The sequence below is a fragment of the Leptidea sinapis genome, chromosome 26 (genome assembly GCF_905404315.1).
Source record: "Leptidea sinapis chromosome 26, ilLepSina1.1, whole genome shotgun sequence".
NCBI classification, from domain to species: Eukaryota; Metazoa; Arthropoda; class Insecta; order Lepidoptera; family Pieridae; genus Leptidea; species Leptidea sinapis.
Genome location: NC_066290.1, coordinates 6,522,953 through 6,542,116, shown reverse-complemented (window position 1 = coordinate 6,542,116; position 19,164 = coordinate 6,522,953). Strand labels below are relative to the sequence as shown.

Genomic DNA, 19,164 nt, shown 5'->3' with positions numbered 1-19,164 from the left:
TTTAGTGCTTGGTGCAACCAGGAGGTTCGTATGACGTGTTCTATATTGTATTACATTAAACGATAGGGTACTCCATAATTTTGAACAGTTTGTTTTACCTGACAATCAAGAATGTTGAAACATATTTAAAAATCTACATGCTTCATCATGTGACGTGTAGGAACTTAACTCCAGATGACTGGTAGGCTCGTTTGTCCTCCTTTTCCATACCAAAAAAAAGGTCTATCTAGAAGATTGAGTGCCTGTAGGTTTTGTTTAGGAATTTAGCCTGTTTGGCTGTCCTACAGTACCTATTAGAAAACTTCAGATCTAATCTATCAAACATTTCATAGTAACCCCTCGTTTACACCAAGAAACATGTCAAAAACTTGTTTTATACAAAACTTGTAGAAAACATAATGATTTGTTTTTAACGTGTATTGCAATTATCTGAAACATTCTTGCGTTCACACTGTGTTGCCAACAAGTTTTTATGCAAGTATAAAACACATTCGCGTTCACATATAGATCTGAGAAATGTTTGATACATTGACAGCGTTCACACCAACTTAAAACATACATGTTATTATCAAGTATTGTTAATAATACTTATTTAAAACAACTTTCATACTCTATCCATGCTTGGTGGATAAAGTTTTAAGCATTTACCGGACAGACCGCTTTTTTTTAGTGGAAAAGAAGAAGATAAATTTTAATGGAGTGCTCAAAGACATAAGCTTTATTAGCAATATTTATCTCGGCTTATATTAAGATATTCTTTCGATGCTTAAAAAATCGCAAGCATGAGTAATGCATTATCTACATTTTGCCTTTGATTTCCGATGTAAATACAAATAAGAATATGAGTCAGTAGCTAGTGAGCTAGAAATCTCAAATAAACAGCTAACAATAAAAGCGCGTACGGCTTCCTTCAAGGCTGGCAACGCTCCTGTGATTCCTCTGGTGTTGCAAGAGAATGTGTGCGGCGCTGATCACAAATCACCAGGTGACCCATGCGTACGCTCGTTTGTCCTCCGTTTCAATAAAAAAAAAATCTCTGCTGGAGTGAAGGCATCTCGATACTGTGAATACTGCTAAGAAAAGTATGGTGCAACTTTTTGAAGCAAATTCTCCAAATTTATTGGTCTCATTCTAACAAAATTTCTGAATCCACTTTTTTCTTCTATTCTTAAATAATTCACTAAGGAACGATAGGCCCCTTCTTGCTGTCGTCTCCTCAAAAATAATCGCGACCAGTACTTGCGTGGTTTTCTTGAATTTCCTTCATTCTGTATGGTGTACAAGTATACTGCACTCATGAAACAAAGTTCCGGAGTACCTTCACTTTCTATTGTCTGTACCAGTAGTCAATAATTGTGTTGTCAAATTAATTAACTTCTGCACTGACATGTCTTAAACAAGTTTAGTTACAAGCCTACAACAAGTATATAACATGAAATCATATACATGTAGACAACTAATTGGTGACAAACAATTTCATCAGACAAGTATCATACAAATATTGTCTAGGACAAGTTTTATGTTTTTGTATTTTGAAAACATTGCATACTACTTGTATTTATGATTTGCATGAAACTTGTCAAATACGTGTATAATACCTTGGTGTTAACGAGGGGTAATTCGTCTAATTCAATAATTCAAGCACGTCACAGTATTCTAGAAGCCATATCTTATTCTGAAATTATTCAAAATGTATAAATAAAATAACAGCATAATTTCGTAAATATATATTTTAATTTAAATCTTCCATCAATACATACATACAATTAACTGGGTTAACTATTATATATTTAAATGTGATACAATAATTTATTTTACAAATTATCTAATTTACAATTCGGTTGATAATGTTGGCATTACGGGAATTTTCCTAATAGTTTTAATTTAAATACCTACTACAAGGGAAGACAATCGAATGTTACCAGGATTAAAAAATCGTATTTATTCAAAAACAGCACCGAGATTTATAAACGTTCCATTATATTTATAGAGTAAGTTTGGTATATAATATTGATGGAGGAATAATACTTTACAAAATAAAACTTATCGAAATATCTTCGGTGTATGCTAGGATCTATAAAAATTGAAAATAATACAACTAATTAATTTCATAACTAGTAAGATATCTCTTACTACGAGATCAGCGACTCTAAGACGTCACCCGGTGTTGTAATCCAACAATTTGCTATCATTTTACAAAATTTGTCAATATTGGCTTAGGTATTTTTGAATTTGCAGTTAGTTACCTTTGGTAATTTCACAGTATTTTTACCAATTGGTGGGTATATGGATTAAAAAAATCTTTGGACTCTGTGTAATTTTTTTATGTCCATACATAATCACATAATATATTTAATTTAACCGCATATTGCAACAATTTGCGAATCAACATACAACACTTAAAATCTAGTATAATATTATAATACCTAATTATTTTACGAAGTAACAAAATTAACTTATATTTACATTATTAGTAGATGGATAGCTGAACTATTGTTAATTATGAATAAGTAGTTGAAAATACTTATATTAGTAAGTCAAGCTGACTAAATCAAATTTCAATTACTTCAACCACTGGCTACTATGACCTGACTGACCAGCACTATATATCAATGTAGTCTTAAGTCTTTGTAGATTTGATTCAGTAAATTTGTTGAAGTAAAATATATTTCATGATACTTCTGTGAGTGTAAGGCACCGTTGGTTTTATTATATATTAAATTGTATTAAACAACAAGTTTACAGTAGAATAATTATAGCGTTATCATAAGAAATAAATTCCACTGGAGGATGTGCATGAGATCAAATCCGACAATTAGTGAAATTGGTTAAACATTTTTAATTAAACGAAGAAACGTTATTATTATTTATTTAAGTGTGACAACACTTGGCTGAAACACAAAACACTCGAAGAATGAAAAATAAATAATGGATGAACGCTCTTAGACGTGGGCCGCACCATAATTTAAGACTAGTTGCACCTAATTCTGTCAATTTAAATACTTGATTTTCCTAAAGTCTGAATAATGTCAGCACATAATACATTACAGATGTCTGACAAAGTTGGCAGGAAGTCATTTTTCACTGATATTTAAAATTGTAGTAAAGTCTGTAGGTAACTGAAGTATTGAACGTTTACATTGTATATTTACTTATTATATCTTAAACAATTAAAAGTATCAAAATCATGTAAAGTAAATAGTTATAACATTTATTGCCATGTATAAAAGGCCATACAATTGTCATGATAACGGTTTCTCATCCAGCTAAAGATGATTGGCTGAATGCGCATACTATGCTGTTCCAAAAAAAAACTAAACATGACAGAAATTTTGGCGCGAAATTTTGTAATACAGTTGTGATAGGTAATTCTCAAGAATTACTAAATACGGTACGTAAATCAAGTAAATTAAAGCACAAAACGCCTTCCACGTATCTATTATTACGTACGACCCGTTACTAAACCAATGTTTGTAGCTTAAAAATACAGTAATCTGTTTATAAAGTATGCTAATATAAGAACAGCACCGAGCTAGCCTGACAAAAATAAGTGTATATTTTTGGACGAAATCATTTATTCAAATATCGATTTCGTAATAATATATGAAACATAGTTACTAATCTGTATTGTGAGATAAAAATTGCATTAATTTGTGGCACGTGCGACATAATGGTACTTTTGTATAAAAGACAAGTATTATTTTCTTGCGTTTGTTGATATTGCCATAGACAATGCGCGGCCATAGACACCTCGGGTTCAATCATCGTCTTTCTTCTCCATCTTGGGCTCATACATCGCATGCAATTGTTCAGGAGAAATTCTGAAACAAAGTAATGAATATTTATATAATATTAATCTTTATAAACATACGTATTTTATTCAAGAAAGGTACCTATACCTCCCAAAGTTAATTCCAATTACGATTTAGAATGTTTCACTGAGTGACTCTTTTCTTTTGTTGGGCGATGTATATGCTTCTACAATATGATCCCAGAAAATGTACAAAACAAATGTGTTACAAAATTTATAAGAATTGTTAAAAAACGTTTGTGGGGGAAAGGTTATTATAGCATAAACGATTTTCTTAATGACACCACGGACTGAGAATAAAGCGAACACCCTCAGGCTCTTTAATTATAAATGTTTATTGTACGATATTACATTGTAATCCATATTTTATATTGAAAAAAAAAACCACTGAGTTTCTTGCGCCCATTCTTCTCAGGTCTGAGGCAGTCTCTTTTGAATGGGTGGTAGTTTTTGACGTTCAATAAATGATTTTAAATACTATTTTGAATAAAAATATTTTAATTACTTAATTAATATTTCACAAATAAAATTTGAAAACAAAATTTTGGCGCCGGAGGTCATGAGTTCGAGCCCCGCATCATTCATATTTTTTTTTTTCAAATTTTATTTGTGTATTAATCCTAGAAGTGGGGATTGTCACTTTTAAAAACATAACAAATTGTTTAATTAATATTTACCCCAATAAACTCTGCAAATCACAGACAAAGCGATACACGTAGCGTTTTCCAGCCGTTTTGTGAATGATGTTTTTGTCATAGTAGTAGCGGAGGCCACGCGATAACTTCTCGTAATTCATTTTCGGCTTGTTCTTGCGGATGCCCCAGCGTCTAGCAACCTGGAGATAATATTACAATTATTGTTACAATATTATAGTCTTTTTTTATGAAAATAAAGGACGAGACGAGCAGCACGTTCAGCTGATGATAATTGATACACCATTTTATTTTTTTTATGGAATAGGAGGACAAACGACCGTACGGGTCACCTGGTGTTAAGTGATCACCGCCGCCCACATTCTCTTGCAACACCAGAGGAATCACAAGAGCGTTGCCGGCCTTTACGGAAGGTGTACGCGCTTTTTTTGAAGGTACCCATGTCGTATCGTATATACACCATGCCCATTACAATGCAGTGCCGCTCTTGAAAAAACCCAAAAGTTCTGAGCGGCACTACGATTGCACTCGTTACTTTGTGGTATGATATATATCTATATATAATAATAAATATAGTATATCACATTAGTCATCTATGCATTACTCTTTTATTTCCTATGAACGGTTGTAGAGGAAAAATTAACAGAATTTCTAACTTATTCCTTCACTCTGGATATTTATCCATCCGATATTAATTAAAACAGCAAAACCTTAAAGATAAGCTATATTATAGAAGTGTGGACCGGACACATGCTTCGTAGTTGAACATAAAAGTGGAGCAAAGTCAAAGTCAAACTTTTAATTGCATATACATGTTGGATTACGATACGACGTTATATATGATTACGTTACGATTTGTTATCTCAGAGATGGCACTAGAATGCAGGTAAGACCAAAGATGAGATGGGAGGACGATATAAGCCTGACTTTAGAGCCATATTGGACAAGGGTTGCGAAGGATAGACCTCAATGGAGACAATTGGGGGAGGCCTATGGCAAAAGGCACACCGAGCTGAGGGACATTCTTTAAAAGGAGAAGTTACTTTCGATCAGTTCTTTCTAATCTAGAATACTTTTAATTATATTTTAGATTAATTTATCCTCGTCTCGAAAATAAAGACTTTTGTTAGAAGGTCAATAAAGTGTGTGCTATATGTCAACAAAAAGGCATAAAGAAGTTGACGAATTTTGAAACCGCAAAAGAACTACGAAAATAAAGCTTACATCATTTATATGACAACTGTGAAAACGTCGACAAAAAAAATAAGTTTAGAATTTACCTATATTTTTGATGCACGCACAATAACACAAATCGCGAGTGTAAGACGTGGCTTGTCACGCACACTAAAGCATTAAACGTGGCCTGTTTTTATCGGTTGTCTTACAGCAAGAATCTATCTATTCCTATAAATTATGTTAGATATTAAGCTTCGATATCCTTTTTTTTAATCAGACGCGGCCAGGGTAGATGGTGAGACAAGTAAGAGAATATTTAATTGTTTGTTAATATCGGCAATACAAAATGGTTATAAATAAAATACCTCATCAGGGTCGGTGAGTTTGAACTCCCAACCGTCGCCAGTCCACGAGATGAACCCCTGGCAGCTCTTGTCGGTGAGCAGCTCCAGCAGGAACTGCCACAGCTGGATCGGACCTGAACCTGCACACGTCACGCAAAGTTGCTTTACAATATACTAACTATTTTATCACATCATGTCCGCTCTATATACGAACGGTCTATGGCATCTACAAAGAGGATGTAATACTACGTAATAAGAGGCCTAGGTAAAAATTAAAATTTAATTTAGAATGAAACGTGCAGTGAGATTTGACATAAGTTAGAAATAGTAATTATAATATGGCGACAAAGTATAATCCGGCGAAATTTGAACGCGAAGAGTTGCTTAAAACGTAGTGGATTTCGGCTATCTCAGTTTTTTTACAAGATTATAGCCGTCATCTGTCAATCTATCAATCACTGCACGTTTCATACAATAGCTTTTATCTTAGAGAGTTTTGCTAGGCTGGGCATATAGAACATATGAGTAAATTTAAAATTTAATTTGAACTTGGGTTTTGAAATTATAAGGTCTTCTTGCTCAGTCTGTACAGCTACTATATTTTACTTTACAAAAATAACAAATTATGCTTCCACACTTGTGTTTCCTTTTCCAGGGAGCCGACTTACTTGACGACAAAAAAAAAGGCGCTACCAACCTATCTAGTGTATACCTGGTTTAACTTCTGTGTTCTGAGTTGCTAGTTTTAGTATTACGCGCTACTTAGAATAACAAAAAGGTAGGAACATGTGAATGATTCAGTACCGGTAAAGCAGGGTCCTGACGATGGGTAAGGTAGTTTGTCCTGTGGAATCAGCGTGTGTTGTTCGCCGGGCCACTCGCTCCATTCTGCGCACGCGCCGCCGTACTCTGGCGCGTAGCCCTCGTTGTACACTTCCCCACCGTACCTCCCACCAGCCGCTGTAAAATCGATTTAATATTAAAATAAAGAAACTAAATATTCAATTTTTAAGGAAAACTTATACAATTACAGTGCCGGATTAAACAAGCGCAAGCAAATAGCAAATTCTCTCAAAGAGCCCCTAGAGCAATTACTTTAGAATTTCAAAGTCGGTAACGTAGTGTCGGACGTGGATTGTCTTATTTGGAAAAGTTGTAACTGTACGTTTTTTTTTTCATGATAATAAGGTAGGAGACAAGTAGGACGTTCAGCTGATGGTAATTGTAAGTAATGTAAGTTGTAAGGTTAAGGTTCCATCTTATGCTGGAGATGGCCCCAAGGGGTATTGTAATTAAATGTTAAATGTAGTTGTAATAAAATTAAGAATTCCTATGCTCTCGAGTTTGTTTAAGTATTTTTAATTTCGATCAAAGTCATCGCTGGCGTTATCTATATATATATATATATATATATAGATAACGCCATATATATATATAATAGATTTCCACGTATATCACTATATCTTAGTATATCATAGTCACTCATCACGAACTGGAACTGGAACCATTATAGCTAAAGACGTGAAATTTGGTAGGAATATTCTTTTCCCCGAGTAGAGGTCAGCTAAGAACGGATTTTCCAAAATTCAATACGCAAGAGTTTTTTTTTATTATGAACAGAACAACGTCTGCCGGGTCAGCTAGTTATAAGATATGTGTGTAGACAGAGCTAAGAATTATTCTAAATAATTTTTATAAAAATTATTTAGAATCTAGTGTCGGGACTCTTTATGTCGTGCCACTTATGTCATTAAATTCGTAACATGACTACCTAATGAGTAATTGGTCGTTAAATTTAGCACGTGCACTCGAACGCCATGTGCATTTATAATATGCTAAGGTAATTTGGTATTAATGAGTTCGTGTTGTGAATATACAAATAATTATAACACAGAGGAAAGTAGATTTTAGTTTGAAAAACTAAACAAACCATTATTACCACAAACGAACGAACTTTGCATAGAAAAAGAATGGACTGTGATGTGTTAAAGTGATTTCATAAAATAAAAACGACACACATTTTTGGAATAATCAAAATGCTTTTTTTATGAAGTTCATCACAAAAGTGATTGAAATGGTTCAACTTAAGGGCTTAGAACTTAAGTTTCGATCATGTCAACTATTATGTATTTTGATTTTTGTAGAAGAGCATTAATTAATCGAAGTCTATAACTTATATAATTTATACGTCTAGATAGAGCCTCTTACTGCTCGACAACTGATGAAAATAGGCCATATTTATTACGTTAGTGTGTGTGACCAGCTACTTCTTACACTCGCGATATGTGTGTTACTTTGTGTTGTTTGCACAACGTTCATATTTTTCGATCTTTTCATAGCTGTCATAGTCTATCTGAACGTATAAATGATATAAGGTCTATAATATATACAGTTCTTTTCAATTTGGTAGCTGAAACTAACGCTAGATCGTCTATACGTCATCGTTCATCTGTGAATGATGTGATATTTGTACTAACTATTCATACAACCTAGATGAAATTAAAAAAAATATATGTTTCGAAAAAGCGTTGTTGAACTTTGAACCCGTAACGCGATAGGCGTGGTTCGACAGGCAGAGACTTTAAAGGGCTCGCTCGGTTGGTTATTGGTGCAAGATAGTTTAGTGTCCATAAACAAGAAAGCGAACTCACTCCTGGGGTAGGTCTTCGTGTACGTGTGCGGTTGGTACTTGTGCTCGTGTGTGAGCAGCGGCTGCGTGTGCGCGTGCGCGTGGTGGTAGTACTCGTCGAGGTAGGGTTGCGCAGGCGCGGGCGGCGGGTACTCGGGCTGGTAGTACTCGTCCAGTGGCGACGGCGCCGACGACGCAGGCGCCGGGGCTGCGGCGCCGCCGCTCGCCTCCGAGTAGTATGTGTTGGTCTCACGCGGGCCCCCGGTCGTGTAGCCGCCTGGAAATTGAAGCTTACTTTGAACTAATGCCTAGAGTAGTCTTACACCAACGACAAGCTTTTGATGAAACAGTCGCATTGACACATCTCAATAAATGAATGCCAGTCATATGGCTAGTAAGTAGTACCCTACACCTACGCAATTGGCAAAGCAAAGCAAATCTTAATAGCCTAAAAACATGGTCGGATTTGGTCCGGCTGAACCATCAGACGCGGTCCGATATGCCATGTGCGGTGCCGGACCATATTCGATGGTATATCGTGCGAGGCACCTACCGGACTGTGCGATGTGTTTATAATAATAGATTCGATGCAACTGTCGTTAACAGTTACCAGCGGTATGGAAGGACGTGTGGAAATTAATGTGAGAAACCAAAATAGCCCAGGTTTAAATGGGGTCCCGCATATTTAAGCCCACTCATCTTAAGCAAAGCGTAATTTTTTGAGTGAAACTTATGAGGAGTTGTTTATTAAATTTACTTTACAAAACTTACTGTCTCAAAAATGTAAAACTCAGACAAGTCAGTCACTCGGTAACCGACTATCAGCCTAGCGAAACTCTCTAAGAAATGTATGAAACGTGCAGTCACTGATTGACAGATGACAATAATCTTGTATATAACGGAGATACAAGAAATCCACTACATTTTTTAAGCAATTGTTTGCTTTCAAACTAAGCCGGATTATACTTCGTCGCCAATGGCCATACAGTAATTACTACTATTTCAAACTGATGTCAAATGACTGCACATTTCATACTAAACTAAATTTCAATTTTTACTTAGGCAGCCCCGCCTTAAGAGGCGTTACACGTAATAAGTTACGTGTAATATTTACATCCTCTTTGCCGACTATTTCCAATATAGATCAAAGGTTCTTAGAAATAATATGCTACGGGCCTCGGAGTTGCTTAATCCGGCACTGAGCCTAGTCTAATATAATATTACACTGACCTTCACTATACCTATACCATACCACTGGACTGGCGGTTGTCAAAGTGCTTTTGTGCCTGTTTAATATTCGCCATTTTGGCGCTGTTGGCCATGTAGTGAGAGTCTGCGGTACTAAAACTATTGAAGACAACCTCACTAAAGATCGATAGATGGTGGGAAAGTATTTACAAAAACAATGTGTATTTTATTACGTTGATTCTTGAAGTATAAATAACACGGAAAACGGCCGAAATTAATTCAAAATGAAAAATACTTCAGAGTATTGTACGTTCCTTCGCAACCATTTGTATTATACGTCAAAATTAGTTCTCTGGACGCTTGCGAGTGGCGCTTCAAGTAGGCACAAAAAATTTGCTGTCAAACATGGAACAGCCTATACAAATGATTTGAGTTTTCTTTAGTGTTAATTCCGCCAGTATTTGTCTTTAAACAATTCGACGTCGATTTCTCTCTCACGTCTCGTGCCAGATTTTGGCGAGACAACACGTTCTGAGGATGCCTCGTGTGAAACACATGTCGAATTGATTAAAGACCAATACTGGCGGAATTAACACTAAAGAAAACTCAAATCATTTGTATAATTATGGATTTCCGCAAAGTAACGCCTACTTCAATAAATGGAACAGCCTGTCCAGTGGTATTTATACAGGTCAGTGTAATATTACAATACCATAGACTAGACCGTGGAGATACACACTCGTAGACAGAGGTCAGTGCTATGATAGTTCAAGGGCACACGTTCAATCTTCCAGCGTGTGTTCGGTGCTGGTCGGTGTCGGTCTGTTGATCGCTGGCGTGGCTCTCGTGTGAGTCGACGCGAAACCGTTCCGGTTCACGTCGCGCCCTTTGTTCACCACACGCGTGTTCTACCACTCGCCTTCGAATAACACAACTGTGCAATTTTGCATACGTTTTATTAACCATGCGTTTTAAAACCAACAAAAACAATATTCTTTAGATTACTGATAATATATTTTTTTGATGAAAAAAAAATGCCGTTGAGTTGCACCCATTCTTCTCAGGCATTCGTTTTGGAATGGGTGGTAGTTTTTGACTTTCAATAAGTGATGTCACATTCTATTTTGAATAAAAATATTTGAATTTGAATTGAAAAATTGAAAACAAAAATATGTCAATATGAGTAGAGAACAGAGTGAATCTAACTATATAATATTGTATGAGATCAACTTGGGCTTTATGTTTGAGAGGGACACAATAGATAATGTAAATACCCTTTAATATAAGGTGTAAAAGTTACTTTGTTTGATTTGAAATAGGTTCTTGCAAGATTATTAACCATGTGGCCAATGGTATGAAAGGTATTTATAATAATGGAATATTCCGGGCCATAAAGAGCATGCGTCACGGGTCACATTATCGAGAGCAGTAAGCCGTATCAATGCGGTACGCGTGAACAAATTACATGTGATTGGATAATTGTATCGGAGCGAGCAATAACTACCAATCCGAGCGCGGCCTGCTACTCCCACGATCATTGTTTGACGGCACAGACGATCAATTTATCTTATGAGTGCTGTCAATTTTATTAACAGACCTGTATAGGCATTATAATATAATCGAATTTCGAGTGTGCTCTTCATTTGTGACCTCTTAAGGTTTCAATTATTAAAACTCCCGTTTATTTTCCCTTTCCTGGTCTTTGGGGCCTCTCTCTTACAGGGGCCCCGTGTACTTGCGTTATAATTCAAGAAGAAAAATAATACAATATCTGATTCTTTTTAGAACTTACGCCACCTTTGTTTATCATGATTACTTGGTTAATGAGACTATTAAATAAACAGTTTTTCGGACTAATTCCTCCTGTCGAATAATTAAGGGGCTCCTGGGGCGTTTCGCAATGGCTGAATCCGCCCCTGGTTTATCATATAGGGTAAACAGGCAAGTTGCTCACTTAAAGTAATGACCGACACTCACGACATCTGCAACGCCAGCGAACATTAGATGCAATACCTGTCTTTGAAGTAAGAGTATGCTGTTAGCATGAAGCCCTAAATCGTATCGATTTGGGAATACTGTAGTCGGCACAGATTCACACAGTGTCTGAGACGATAGCAATATGATGCTGTTATTTATTTCATTTTACGTCCCATACTATAAGCAACTAGAATTGGTCTATTAAAAGTTCGTCAAAAAACGTCCGAGCGGCGTTGTATATACGTGTACATTTCATTAAAATTAACACCTTATTTCGTGGCAGTAATGTTCAAAGTCTGTTGTGTACTCTCTTTAGATTTTGTTCTCGAGAATTTGATTATGGTGCGAAAGAGACGGACGTGAAAACGAGGCAAGAATATTTTGTTTCAGCAATTGAAATGTAATTATTTAGCAAAATGATTAAAAACGTAAGTTAGTTACATAATTTTGTTAATTTAAAGGTGCACTTATCTGAAATACGACACTCATCATTTTTAAGTTTAGATATGCTGTTATTTGGACAGTGTTTCACTGAACACTTTGTCATTGCGTGGCGTTGTATTCAAAGCGCGGTCGAAACACAACTGAACGAAAACTCTGCCTAATAGGCAATAGCTTTACTTCAGACAATTTTTGAGCGTGATGGGAGTCTAGTTGGTAATTGTATGTAATACCCGAACCCAAATAAATGTCTGTCCGTACAGAAAGAGCCCTTACCCAATTTTTTCTTGTAATAAAAAAAAATTTTAATAGCCTATTTTGACAATGTTATGCAACCCATCATAATTCTCATGGTTGTTGCGTGTTATATATTTAGTAGGTATTGCCTTATGTATGTCCATTTTGTGGTCACGCACAGTACCGCGATAATTGTTACTAAGAACCGATTGCGTGACGCGCCGTTCGTAATATAAACAAAGTAACTGACAAGCCCCTTTTTTATGACAATAAGGGACGAGTCGAGCTGGAAGTTCAGCTGATGGTAATTGATACGCCCTGCCCATCACCATGCAGTGTTGCTCAGGATTCTTAAAAAATCCAAAAATTCACTTCACACTCACCTTGAGACATAAGATGTTAAGTCTCTTTTTCCCAGTAATTAAATTTGTAGATAAATGTCACATTATGTCTTATCAAAATAATTTTGTTTTAGGACCAATTGATAATATATATGTGCATTGCGAAGGGAGAGAGTAAGATCAGTGTGAACGAGATAACACTACACACCAAGACCGTAATGCACGTCGCGAAACTGGTCGCTAAGGTATGTCTTTGTTAAATGAAAACAAAGGGTCGAGACAAGCAGGACGTTCAGCTGATGGTAATTGATACGCCCTACCCATTACAATGCAGTGCCGCTCAGGATTCTTGAAAAACCCAAAATTCTGAGTGGTACTAGAATTGCGCTGGTCACCTTGAGACATAAGAAGTTAAGTGTCATTTGCCCAGTAATTTCACTAGCTATGGCGCCCTTAAGACCGAAACACAGTAATGCTTACACATTACTGCTTCACGGCAGAAATAGGCGAAGGAGCCTCCCACTGGTAAGTATCTAAGTAACTCCCCTAAATAATAGATGTTCACGCAACAAAGACTTCAATTTAAGTAAACATCACATTAACGCCTCATGTCGCATTCTTATTGGCCATAAATGTTTAAAAAACGTAATGTTTTATCAACACGTCACGCATAGAGTAATGTTATTGCTTCTAGAACAAAGGCGTGCTAACAAATCACTCGGCGGTGTCAACCAGACAAATACAACTATTTTAATGAACCGACGTCGGCTCATTACAATTCCCTCCAGTCGTCAAAATTACTATAAATATTCAAGAAAACGTTGGAATCACGTAAAAAGCTCCTCCGAGAGTGACCTTTGACCCCGCACTCTTACATGTTTCAAACACGGTAGCTTAATTTGTTACTTCCGGTAGGACCTACTCAATGTCTCCAATAGAGTACGTTTTGTGGTTTCAAATTGATTTTAAGTTTCTATTTTAAATTAGTGAGTTCTCGATTTGTTATTTATAAAATATACCAGTGGGAGGTTCCTTTGCACAGGATGCCGGCTAGATTATGGCTACCACAACAGCACCTATTTCTGCCGTAAAGCAGTAATGTGTAAACATTACTGTGTTTCGGTCTGAAGGGCGCCGTAGCTAGTGAAATTATTGGGTAAATGAGAGCTAACATCTTATGTCTCAGGGTGACGAGCGCAGTTGTAGTGCCGTTCAGAATTTTTGGGGCTTTTCAAGAATTCTGAGCGGCACTGCACTGTAACGGGCAGGACGTATCAATTACCATAAGCTGAACGTTCTGCTCTTCTTGTCCCTTATTTACATAAAAAAAATTATGCTTTGATTAAAAGTTTGTTTTACCTAGATCATAGTTTAAAAATACAAAAAAAAAATATTAATAAAATGGCTCGGTGAGAATTTGCACTTTCATAAAAAAATGTGTATTTTTGTTTTGTGAAATGAAACCTCCGTGGAATGTTTAATACCACCATGAAATCTCTTCGTATTTGGAGTTCCCATACTCACAATCGTCCTTCCACATTATTTATAATGAATGAAATGGCAATGAAAGAACTTTCGCTTTATACCGCGGCGCATTGAATGGAGTATTTCAGATGAAGGCTACGTACAATGGTACAAATGAACTTTAATAAATGGGAGATGTCATCAGCGTGGTGTAGTCGCGCGCGTATGAGCGGAGGGCGTGAGCGGGGCGGACGGGCGGGCGGCGACCAATCGGGCGAGGCCACGCCCCGCGCGCTGGGTCGAAAGGTCGCGAGCACCGGCGACCATTGGCGCGAGCACGGAATAGACACAGACTACGTATAGTGTAGACAATTGAAGATACAGACTTTGTTATCTATTGCCTTTACACCTTTAGGCTGTATGGTGCAGTTGTCTTTGCCTATCTGCTGCAAATTGAAATGAAACGAAATCTTGTTGACCATTGAATAATTCCATAATCTATTTTAGGTTATACACTCTTTTATTGGGTAAACTATTAGGTACGTAAATAGAAACAAATATTTAGAACTCTTTTAATAATAATTAATATTAAAAAACGAACGAGTAAATTCTTTAGTAGGTAATACGCGTTCTTATTAAAACCACATTACTAACAAAATGAATATAAAAAACAAGAACAAAACTAATATAAGCACATTTATAGGTCTCCTATATGTGAGGTAATTCTGCAGATAATTATCAAACTGAATTTAAAACAAAATAATATATTTATTGAAGTGTCTTATTGACGTTAACACGATACTATCGTTTAGTAATTATAAGTTATCCAATAAAATGTTCGAATGAAACTTATCACTTAATAACTTAATCGCCTTTAAAGTTTTTCTATATAATCCAGATAATTAAAAAATATTACAAATTATTGCTACTTAGAGTTAAGCGTTTGTAAGCGGACGCCAGCTGGAGCGACTTATTACTTTTTTTACTTATTTTCAAGAAACCTGAGAACTGCGAAAATGTGACCGCGTTTCTTTTTTTGGACAGCACGTGCCCGCGCTGTTGCGAGCATATGGTGTGTTTAAATTGTCTCCTCACGAAAATTGACGACACGGAAACTTATTAAAATGAAGTACCTAAGTATATAGGTAATGTTTTGAAATTTCGTACTTAAGTATATATTTTTTTTCGATTTTGATTATTTAATAATATTACCATCACATATCAAAATAGCTTTTTCTATATGGATTTGGAAATTAAGTTGACGGATAAAAGAATATTAGTTAGTTCAACATCTTATCGATATAATTTTTTATTGATTAAAAGTCACTCTGTAGGTATTTTAAGGTATTTAACATCAAACAATAAAGGATGTTTTGTAGATACACAGTTACTGAAGTAATTTTCATATTAACTGCAGTCAAATAGTCAATTATCAAAACGCCACGAATGTAAAATCCACTTTTTAGCACGCGTAGTCATACTATTCCAGTTCATAACTAAAGGCTAAAAGCGTCTCAGTAAATTGGATCACTGTCATCGCGCCAAGCTTAATTAGAGAGCGGAAGTCAAATATGATTTTTAATAATTGGGAGTAGTAATGGCGAACGCAACTCGCGGCGTGCAGGTGAGAAATGTTGACAGCCAGATGTCAACAGTGCGACTGTGGTTCATAACCAGAGATAAATAATAATTATATGGGTTATGTCACAGACGAAGTATTGTAGGACTAAGTACAGTCGGACTGTACACAATGCTATGTATGTAATGTAAGTCTATTGAAATTATTGAATTATTTAGCTACGTTGGGCACTTTTTGGTAGGCAAAATGGGTATGGGTTCGCGTCACCGACATGCTCATGACTAGATAGGCGATATATAAATAATTATTAATAAAAATATATATACATATAGAAACTTTTTAGATGGGTGAAAACTCGTCAGTTCGCGTCACCGATGATTATAGCAGTATACCTGTAGCTATACAGCTGACGTATTGTGCAACATTAGTGCTGTGTATATCTTATAAGTGATATTTTTTATATAAATGGATGGACGGAATGAATTTAGCGAAAAGTTCAATGCGTATATAATGTGCATTGTAAGTATAGTGTTTTTGTTTGATTAATATATTACTGAAAATAAAGCTTAAAAAAAAATAATTATTTAATTGTTTTTCAATATTATAAAATTTTAAATTTTAATACTAAAATATCTGAATTTTCACTTGTACCGGCAACCTCTAAAACTGCCAATTTCTTACATTTGTTTATGAGATTGATTGAATCAATAAGATTTGTCGAAAACTGTGAGTAAATTTCAGCAATCGGACTATAAATAAATTATGTAAATGAATCGTGGGAAAACTATATGAACGCATAAAAAGGAAATTGCTGTCAACGAACAAAGATTAAATCAAACTCAAAATTGGAACACCGTTCGACAGGAAATGTTGAATTGATTAAAATAAATTTCGCTTATTTATGACTTACGGATGCTTTTCTTTATCATTTCCGAGAAATATGCACATTTTATCCAATTATTTCTGGAACTACTATTTGAAGAAACATGTGGACTTGCTATTTTTGTGGGATTTGCACAGGATGCCGGCTGCGGCTAGATTATGGGTACCACAACGGCGCCTATTTCTGCCGTGAAGCAGTAATGTGTATATATTACTGTGTTTCGGTCTGAAGGGCGTCATAGCTAGTGAAATTACAGGGCAAATGAAACTTAACATCTTATATCTCAAGGTGACGAGCGCAATTGTAGAGCCACTCAGGATTTTTGGGTCTTTCAAGAATCCTGCATTATCGTTTTCCTCATTTATTTTCAAGGCTGCCTGACTTTCGGAAAACTTCAGAAATATCATTGTATTGACAGTGTTGTCTGCGATATAGTTACCATTTTGCATATTCTTGGTTTATTCTGAGGTATAACTTTATGCCAAGTTTATTTGTAAGACCGATTATGTTTGTATTATTATTCAAGTGTTTCAATAAAACATGGGTACCTAGTGGTGTCAATTGAGTGCCCTACACCAGTTCTGTTGCATTCAATTAAAAATAATAATGATGAGAGCATAAACTGAACTATAAAAAGTGTGTAAATCGAATGACCAAGACGTCAATGTTAAAAAAAAAGTTACGATCCCGAATTCGCTGGAGTAAATATTTCTGGACGTGATTAGGCGAATTCATTACCAGGCACATCAATATTTATTACCGATAAAACACCAAGCCGCGATGGTACATAATTAAACATATCCCTCACCGATGGCAACGCCCAAACATGAAAGTTAAGTTTTAATATAAAATAATGTTGGGTTAAAAATAATATCCGGTGTAAGACAACGTAAATAAAAGTCGATTGATAAACACGCGGCCAGTCGCCCGGTCTACAGTACACGCCGCACATTGGTAGCAGATGGTTTGATGTAACTATTAAACAAATCATATCGGGATATGACATGAATTAACATATATTATGGAGAAATACCTGATACATTAAATTATAAGTGAACACTCTTTTCTGTGCGAAAAGCATTTAAATATTTCTTCCTGCATGTACTGTACTTAAACTGTCGTACAAAGGGGAAGACAGACTTAATATTAGTATAGAAGTATTTCTCGTCTTCATTTACTTGCATCAAGCCTTCTCATTATCAGCCGGAATACGTCCACTGCTGGACAAAGGCCTCCCCGATGGACCCCCACAAGATGGACCGACGATTTAGTCAAGATCCTAAGGGCCTACCAACACTGCGTCTTCCGGTACGTGGTTGTATTCGAGGACTTTACTACCCCAACAGCCTTTATTTTATATAAATATATATATAATATGTCGTATTGTTACTAGTATATAATATTTACCAGAGATATTAATATTTACTACCGATAAAACTCCAAAATCGATTGGCAACACTAAAGTGATTCCACCGCTCTTTAATATTATTGTTCTGTTTTTTAATTTCACTATGACTCTTTAATTTATTTTCTTTATTAATATTTACATTCTATGTTGAAGTTACTTATTTTGTTAAAGGTCCCTTTTTATATTATAAATTAGAACCTATAATTATTAACATTGCAATTATGTTACCAATAAAGTTTTTTATTATTATAATTGTATTTTTTTAAGAGTTTTTTGTCTCTGATACAAGCGAATTTAGTATGTTAAGTACGAAAAGATTCTTATGTTGTACCTGTCGTTAGGTATTGTTTGAATAATGTATAACAAGTGCTATATGCTGTGTTTGTTCGCGGTAACTTTGTCGGCAGGTGCGTCGACACCTGCGCACGCGCCGAACGTTACAACAAAGCCATAGGGGAGTCGACCTGCCGCACTGACCGACCACCAGACCCTTGACATAAGGGAACCCATAAAACTTATACCTCCTATAAAACATATGCTGACACTTTCAGAATTCTTAACAATTCGCCTTAAAATTGAACAGAAAAAATATTTTTCCCATTATATGAATAATGATATAAAGTTTTTCACTGCCAACTGTTAGTTAACGTAACACATAATATCAGTAAACATTTTTAGGGTTTCGTACCAAAAGGGTAAAACGGGATTCGCAAACAAATACTAAAAAAACAAATTAAAATTAATATTTAAGGGGGCTCCCATACAACAAATGTGATTGCTATAGATTTTATTTTTATATAGATAATGTTTACACAAATAAAACTGATAACAAAATTTTATGAACGACGTGGGACTCGAACCCGCGAACTCTCGCGTTCTTTACAACTGAGCAAACCGTTTGAATGACGTATCGTTTATAAAATCTTGTACGGTTTGTTAACTCTCAGGTGGCTTCATGAGATCGCGCGTTCGAGTCCCGCATGGTTCATAAAAAAAATTAGTTTCAGTTTTATTTGTGTAACTAATCCCAGAA

At 35.6% G+C, this 19,164-nt stretch overlaps 1 protein-coding gene across 3 annotated transcripts in view; it reads right to left on the bottom strand.

The window, feature by feature from the left end:
* Positions 1-1,712: 1,712 nt before the first annotated feature.
* Positions 1,713-19,164, bottom strand: part of LOC126972542 (ETS-like protein pointed) — a 216,316-nt gene continuing 198,864 nt past the window's right edge. For 2 of the 3 annotated variants that reach the window (XM_050819377.1, XM_050819380.1), the window contains 5 exons: positions 8,636-8,890; positions 6,789-6,944; positions 6,006-6,124; positions 4,489-4,646; positions 1,713-3,821 (listed from right to left, as the gene is read on the bottom strand). In XM_050819377.1, coding sequence (XP_050675334.1) covers positions 3,758-3,821; positions 4,489-4,646; positions 6,006-6,124; positions 6,789-6,944; positions 8,636-8,890 — 752 coding nt within the window. In that variant the 3' untranslated portion in view covers positions 1,713-3,757. The remainder of the gene's footprint in view (positions 3,822-4,488; positions 4,647-6,005; positions 6,125-6,788; positions 6,945-8,635; positions 8,891-19,164) is intronic. The other variant, XM_050819379.1, reaches the window with a different exon arrangement.